Source organism: Delphinus delphis, chromosome 11 (genome assembly GCF_949987515.2).
Source record: "Delphinus delphis chromosome 11, mDelDel1.2, whole genome shotgun sequence".
NCBI classification, from domain to species: Eukaryota; Metazoa; Chordata; class Mammalia; order Artiodactyla; family Delphinidae; genus Delphinus; species Delphinus delphis.
Window position 1 is genome coordinate 8,737,075 of NC_082693.1, and position 8,689 is coordinate 8,745,763.

At 33.7% G+C, this 8,689-nt stretch overlaps 1 protein-coding gene across 1 annotated transcript; it reads left to right on the top strand.

Annotated features, from left to right (window-relative positions):
• LOC132434422 (natural killer cells antigen CD94-like) lies at positions 1–5,636 on the top strand. Its single transcript, XM_060026096.1, has 6 exons — positions 1–173; positions 1,552–1,644; positions 1,792–1,854; positions 3,297–3,448; positions 4,223–4,326; positions 5,137–5,636. Exons 1-6 carry the CDS (start codon positions 143–145, stop codon positions 5,255–5,257), a joined length of 564 nt encoding a protein of 187 aa, XP_059882079.1. The 5' UTR covers positions 1–142; the 3' UTR covers positions 5,258–5,636.
• The last annotated feature ends 3,053 nt before the right edge of the window (positions 5,637–8,689 follow it).

An 8,689-nucleotide genomic window follows, 5' to 3' on the forward strand; every position in this document is an offset into this window, starting at 1 on the left:
CAGATGATGCACGCACACTTGAATACACAAGTTTTCTTTTTGAAAAAATTTCTTCATACACAACTTTCAGGTTCCTTAGCCTACAGCTCAGCTCCGTGATCTAACCCAGTTCTTGAACAAGCAGCCATCGTGCCTTTCCTGCATGAACACTGCAACAACATTTCATATGGCAGGTATGTGCAGCCCAAGTCATAAAATGAAAAAATTAAAATAACCAGGAAAAATATCTTGTGGGTATGGCTAATTTGAGGCAACGCTGTAGGACAAAAGTATACATTTTGAGGCTCCCCATGTATCTGTACTTTCTACTTTAATTTCATTTTTCTGATTCTTCATTCTGTAACTTAGAAATGATTTTGTGAAGATTTTTCCAACAGGTTTAAAGAGTGGATTCTGACAGGGATAGCTCTAAATTCTGATTGGCATCTGAATTTACCAGGAAAAATATAAACAACATAATTCTAGCATGAAAATATATAGAGAATGTTAAATATTATCAACTATCAAATATTATCAAATATTGATAATATTATCAATATTATCAAAATGTTTAAAAGTGTTTTTTTTTTAATTTACCATTTGTGTTGTGACATCCCCCAAACCACCCAGATTAACAGTTTGACACATTGAACTGTTGTGAATGACGACACCCTTTGGGAGTACTCTAATGTTAATGCAGAATCTCCTGATGCTAAATTATTTTAGGGGAAATGCCTGTGAGCAAGTAATTTTTGGTATGAGAAGACGTAATACATGTTAAAAATGGTTCCTGTAAAAAAGTGGTTTTTTACGTATCATAATTCAATGTACTGTGAAATGAACTCAGGTTCCCAAGTTATTAGCGCTACATTGGTTGGGGAACCTCTCATCACACCATGTCTTCTCTTCACAGTACAGCCTCTACAAAGCTATGAGCAGCCTGACATTTCTCAGAGTAGCGAATACACTGAGATTAGCAGAAGGACACACTCCCAAGTAGTATTAATATTATTGTAACAATGATGGAATACATGTCATTTAAATGAAAGACTCTGGGTCTAGACAAACTTTCATTTGATTTCTGACTTGGGTACTTAATAGCTCTGATTCCTTGAGAAAATAACATTATTAATGGATCCTACATTTTCTCAGCTACCTAATGGGAATCAGATTCTCTATCTTGTGATTTTTTTGTTGCTGTTACAAAACTAAGAGTTTGTTATATCAGCCCACAAGACCGAACTTGGTGCCTGTTGATCTCTTTTTACTACAGATCTCTAAGCTTCTTTGTCAAATTTAAAAATAAGTGGTAAGTACAGTTTGATAAGATAGAGCTGATAAAGAGGAAAAGGTATGGCTAATCTCACTGAAGAATAAAGTACATCATATAAAATTTTTGGTATTGGGTGGAGTTCTAAATGGAATGTCTTCATTTTCCAACATTTCATTGACAAAATTATGGGGTTATTAAACCAAGGAACTTTTTGGATTCTCTCACTGGTTTCTGCTTTTAAGAACTTCAGCTCCTGTGTTTGTTCTTTAAATCTTTACCCTATCTCTCTTTCTTTATAGCTTTTCAGACCACTCCATGGAGGCTGATTTCTGGGGTCTTAGGAGTAATGTGCCTTTTGTTGGTGGCTGCTTTGGGAGTTTTGTTGAAAAATTGTAAGTTTTTCTAATCAAGACTATATAAAAAGATCAAAATTGTGATGAAACTGTCTTACAATAAAGGTTTCATTTTGCTAATGTGTAATATTTTGTTATTTCATAAATCTGTGTCTGATGAAGTAAATTTCTAATTACTTCTTACAGCATTTACTAAACAAAATGTTCAGCCGACATTCTCTCCAGGACCCTCCACAGATCTCCAGGAAGGTGGGTTCCATACTTTGGAAAACTTTAGTGCTGTTAGAGAATGAAATATTCTTGTTTTTCTCACACAGAAGCATGAAGGGATATTATGCTTAGTAATAGAAATTATAGGATAGTCTCATTTTATTGCTAACTTAGTTTATTAAATTACATTGAATGTGTGTCATTTATATATTAAGTAATAAGGAAAATATTAGCCGGAAGTGACCTATTTTTCCTATGTGACTGCTCATGTTTAAGTAACAAAAGCAAATTACAGTAAATATTGTAGCTGATCCTAAGTGCCTGCTTGTGTTTCATAACACATACTTTGATACCTCTTTACCTGTACCTCCGCTTCTTCCATAACTCAGAAAGAAGCACAGAGATTTCTGCAATTCTAAACTCTTCTCAACCAGTGAACGTCAGCTCAAAGATATTTTTAAACATATCTTTTCCTAAATGATGTCTCATCATCTTCTGTGTTCATATAGCACTTCATTCATATCTTTTTTCCCTCAGCGTTTTTCCAACTTTATTGAGATATAATTGACATATGACATCGTGGAAGTTTAAAGTGTACAATGATTCACTTATTACAATATTATTGCCACCATAGCATTAACTAACACCTCCATCATGTCACACAACTATCATGTCTTTTTGTGGTGAGAATGTTTAAGAAGCTCTCTTGTAGCAACTCTCCCAAGTATATAATACAGTACTGTTAACTCTAGTTATAATGATGCACAGTAGATCCCTAAAACTTAATCATCTTCTAAATGGAAGCTCGTACCTTTTGACCAACAGCTCCCCATTTCCCCCACATCCCAGCCCCTGGTAGCCCATTCAACTCTACAATCTCAGCACCACTCATTTGACAAAGATTTGAGTGCCTACCACATAATATGACTTTTATCACTGAGGATGGTAAATGTTGAAGACACTATCACTAGTAAACTGGATGGTCAGACTTCAAGCTAAGTGCTTTATTAACTTCATTTTGAAATAAAATATCCAGAATTATTTTCTGACTCAGGAAATATGCTAAAATCCTTTCCTCCTTTAAATATCTCTTTTATCTAGTTCACTTTTAATTACACAGCAGAGATCAACTTTGGGTCACTTCCTCAAAAGAGGTTCTTCTAACCGCCCCCCATCCTATACTCTGCTACACAGTATTTTTACATACTGAATTTCTTGTGTATACTTACACAAATTATCATTAAATATAATTCATAAATGACTGAAATTTGTATAATTCTGTCTCTATCTCTAGACTATAATCTTCATGAGGAAGAAGGGTCATGTCTGAGTCATTCAGATTAATATCCCCTGAACTGTGGTGTATGCAGTAAATTCTCAAAGAATAGTTGTAGAAAAACTTTAAATAACAAATGAGTAAATAGCACTGAAAACAACGGAATCTCCAATGTCATCAAGTCACGTTTTGTTTTTTCTCTTAGGATCTGGCTGCTGTTCTTGCCGAGAAAAGTGGATTGGCTACCAATGCAGCTGTTACTTCATTTCTAGTGAATCAAAAACATGGAAAGACAGTAGAAATTTTTGTGTTTCTCAGAATTCCAGTCTACTTCAGATACAAGACAGAAATGAACTGGCATGTATTTAATTCTGATTTTTCTACAATTTTTTTGACCTAGGAAAATATTATCTAAGTAAGCTGAATACTTTGATTCAAGTCTTTAATCAGATAGTAAATAGGCAGTTATATTTGAACTAATTTCCTACACTTTGAAACAGTCAAACAATCTACACAAAATTTCTCAAAGATTTACATTATAGGAATGTGACAGATAAAGTACAAGAAACTTTTTAGAGAGAATTCAAAGAATAAATAATAGATCATTATTTTTATTCAAAGGACTTTGAATTTTTAGTTCATTAATTGAATTTATAATTTGTTTTGTAATTATATAGCTTTTGTTATCACTCTTGGAATGAATATGAAGAATATTATAAAACAATTACCCAACTCTTAAGAAAAAGTGAAAATTTTCTCTAGCTCCATGCAGAACCTGTGCTAAGATTTATCCCTCAAGATACTGTTGGTTTGGGATCAAATTTGATTGCTGATCCCCTGTGAAGGAAGTGTTCCATGAAAGCTCTAATTCCCTTTATGACGTTTTTCATTCTTTCAAGAAGTGAGATTTTGTGGTACGTTTTCCTCCATAAATGAATGGGCCTGATGAATGAGAACTATGAGGCATGTGGCTTGACTATACCTCCTAAATTAAAAGTTAAAAATGATTTTAGTTTGTATAATTGAAAAACTGAATCTGACTTTCTTAAAAGTCACTGACTTTCTTAAAAGTACCTGATCCCTAGAGTAGATTCAAAATAGATTAATATGTTGGTCTTTGTTTCCAAACAGCATTTTATGAAATTCATTTCCTATTATTACTGGATTGGACTCTCTTACAGTGAAGAACATCATGCCTGCTTGTGGGAGGATAATTCTACTGTCTCCCAAGATCTGTAAGTTTCTGGCACTCAAAACCTTTTTCTGTTCCTTTTGAGTTTATCCTTAGATGTGATCAGAGAACGTAACATCCAGGAACACTGTAGGTAAGATATCCTGTTTAGGACGTGAGAATACAGAAAAGAGAATTGATACAACAGAATAACAATTTTAGTCCCAACCACAACACCCAAGTGTATGCTCAAGTGAGATGAAGTTAGTGTACTTGTGACTCTAAAAGAGCTTTTGATACATGCTTTTATTTCCTGCCTTGGTACAAGCACTTGGATATGTATGTACATAGATTCTCACATACACAAAAGCCATCCAGAGAAAAGAGTATATCCACTATTTTCCTTATTCTGGTGGAGCCCAATATTCTCAGCATCATCCCATATTCCAAACATTCTGGGCTTATTTTCTGTGTATTTGTAATCTTCAAATCTCATTTTCATTCATAAACATGGGATTTACAGTATCATACAATGACAGGTTTTATGCTCTGATTTTTTCCCTAGACTAGATTAGCAGATGCATCTTAGAAGTAAAGTATATAACATACCAAAACCATTAAAAACAACAGCAAAAACAAAAAAATCCCCAACTTCATTGCTATTGATTATTGATGCAATAGCCGAGTTTTTGTAACATTGTACTCTGAAATTGTGAAAACTGACTTGAATGAAAAAAAGATAATGTCTCAATGTGGTAATATCTGATTAAAATGCTTTTAAAATGTCTGTAGTTCTATCATTTAACAAAAACACCATCCTTGAACATTCTCATTTCCTTTTCCCAATATATTAAAACATTATTCTTCATTACAGATTTCCATCCTTTCACTCTCTAAATTCAAAGAACTGCATAACATATGGCCCAAGTGGAGAAGTTTTGGATACAGACTGTGGGAGTCAATATCGTTATGTCTGTAAGCAACAGCTTATTTAGATGTCTCTTGGGGCAGAAGGGGTGTGCAATGAAGATTCAGTATACTTAGAATGGTAACATATATTACTAACTACCTACTTCTGGGATCTGTAAAATGTTTCAAATTGTGTCTTATCAATCATAATTTTCATGTATTTGAAAATGTGTTTAAAGTTTTTATCAAGATATAATTGACATATTACATTACATTAGCTTCAAGTATACAACATAACAATAACTAGACACTAGGTCTAATTAACATCCATCATCATATATAGTTATAATTTTTAAATTTTGCCATGTGTCTTAAAATGGATGAAATGTGTGCCTACACCTAAAATTATAGTCCAGACAAGTAATTTCATGAATATTAATGTATATGGTAAAGAGTGAATTTAATAGTTTATGCATATATTCTTGGAAACTCTCTGCAGAAATTTAAATAAAACTTAATTCATGCCAGATAATATATATCACATCGTATCAGTCCTTTGTGTGGCATACTGAGTTGAGAAGTCCCATCCTCATCTCTCTTTTTCCGGAAGTAAAAATAATTTTAGTGTTCCTTTTCAGTTCTTTCTGGATTTCTATACATCTATATGTTCTAATTTAGAGCTGGAAGTGCCATATAATAGTTTCTTCATATGTGTCACCTGGCCTCAGAGGGGAACACATTTGTGTGTCTTCTCTTGATGCTACAGAGTTCTGCAGAACAGTTGGAAGTCTCTGGCCAAATATATGGTCTCACGTGATTGCTTTCATATTTTGCAAGAGGCAAGGGCATCTAAGCCCTGATCATATAAATTTATAATACTTATTTCTTTACTCCACCTATCTTTCTTGCCTATGCTTATCCATCAGTAAAAAAAAAGCCATTCTTACATGTACATTGAAGATTTTAATCTCTAGCCAGTCCCCAAAGCCTTTTCCTAAAAGTATGTACCAAAAACTAAATACTGTAAGATGTTACAGAAAAACCCAAATGAACTTTTGGGCCAACCCAATAATTACCCTTTTTTTGGGGGGGGTGGAGGAGGGGCTAGCTCATTTTATTGAAGGATTTCTAAATAGGTAAAAGAAAGGGTGGGAACACAATGAGTTCTGATGCCCGTCTGACCTGGAAGAGATTTTCCCAACCTCACAGATATCAAAAGCCAATTCCCTTTTTGTAATTGTTGCATCTACATCTTAAAAATTGTGTATTGACATCTATATTTGCTCTCTAGTTTTATATTTTAATTAAATAATAATAATTAAGAACCCAAAGTTGATTTTTAAAATACAAAGAGTCAGGAAGAGGAAAGAGCCTCTTATGTTTTATTTCTCAAAATATAAATATAATAGTACTACAACTTGAACTCTTCACATTCTTGTATGCAGGTTGACTTAGGAAAAATGCACTTAAGTTATACTATGCAAAATTCAGGATAGACTATAACATCTTTCAAATGTTTAACTTGGACTAAGTGAACATGCATTGCACTTTCTAGATATTTGAAATGTTTTGCCTTTGCTGTCCATGTGATTTTCATAATAATATAGTTTAATTGAACTTAAAAAGAACATTATAGGCAACCTTAGAATGAAAATAAATACTTTTCTGTTCCAACTGTCCCATCAATCTGTCCTCTTCCCACAAAAATTTCCTCTGAGTTTTTTGTGTGTTTCTTTGTTTTTTCCTACCTGGAGTAGTTTTCTCTGTAATGAACCAAGGATAGTCTATTTTCATAATTTTTGTCCAGGATGAATCTCAACTGTATTTATTTAGCCACATTAAAGTATAGGTTCAAATTGTTACTTTCATATCATTACACTATGAAGTGTCCAGAGTTCAATCAGCCTTTTTTTTTTTTCCTGAGAACTCATGAACATTTATTACAATGCTGCAAGAACAATGAGGGAACGGAAGGTGTTAAATATGACAGATGATGTCTAATTTCAGAGAGTAATCTATGTCAAAATTGTCTCCATCGAGGGAAGAAAATTCCTGTTGCCACCCAATTATAGCTCAGATGTTTTTTTAAGCTCCCATATCTTTTCAGGGCATTGTGATGGAAAGTGCTGATTCGAATGAAGAGTACTGGTCACCCATGGCAGTGGCCTGCTCACATCTGGCCCCATCATACTAATCACAGTCAATCCAGGAGCATCTGACCCATTTCATTTTTATTATTTTTTCTGCCACTCTTACCTGCATTCTATTTTCCTTCATCCTGAAAATATCTTTGTAGTCCTTGGGATGGGAACAACATTTTTTTTTTTTTTTTTTTTGCGGTACGCGGGCCTCTCACTGTTGTGGCCTCTCCCGTTGCAGAGCACAGGCTCCGGACGCGCAGGCTCAGCGGCCATGGCTCACGGGCCCAGCTGCTCCGCGGCATGTGGGATATTCCCGGAGCAGGGCACGAACCCGTGTCCCCTGCCTCGGCAGGCGGACTCTCAACCACTGTGCCACCAGGAAAGCCCTAAAATAAGTTAATTCTTAATGTGTAATGAAATATAACATTAAAATAAAGACACTATCATGAAAAAGACAGGGATCTAGGGCATTAGACATGTGTTTAATTCACAGAGCCACGTTTACTAAGTTAATAATTTCATAAATTGCAAGAAGAAGAAAAGAAACAAAGAAAGAAACGGAGAAAGACAGAAAAAAAGGGGGAGAGGGAGGGAGGGAGGAAGACAAAGAATATTAACAAAACCTGGTGTGGGTATTTTAAAAAGTAAAAGAAAATGAAATGCATCTTGTATCAATAATGTAAATCATGTAGTAAAGTTCTTTATAGTGAAGGACTTACAAAGAATAAAATAGTAGGTTCTAAAATTTTAGGAAAAAGACAAGTAAAGAATCTCGCCTCTGAACAACACGAGTGAAAAATAATTTTTTTTCTTTTTGAAATAATCACTACTGAACATGTAAGAGGCTTTTATAAATGAAATGTGAATATGAATTACCTTTTACACCTAAAATTAAACTAAAACTTTTTTTAGTCTATACATACAATATGTAATGTAATTTAAACTTCATTATTACGTATGTGGAAAATGTGGGTATTATTTTATTTCTTATTTATGTATTATTTAGGTAAATATTTATTATTATTTTATGGGTGAAGAAATTAAATCTTAGAGGCGGCCAAAATCATACTGCTTATTCAGTATAAACCTATCAGCTATGAGTAATTTATAATATTTTTAGTTAAAAAAGCACTTTTAAATTTATGTCACTTGAGTTGAATATCATAGAAATCCACTAAGGTAAATATGGCATGTCTTATACCTCTATTTAATAGAAAAGGAAACGTAAGTCCATAGAGGCTGTTATTGTCCCAGATCTCAAAGCTAGAGACTGGTAAAATTTTGATTAAAACCCAGTTCTAACTCCAAATACTAAGGCTGTTATCTCAAATTGTGAGATACATTCCTTTAGGTAGTTATTGAAATGAAGGAGGAAAA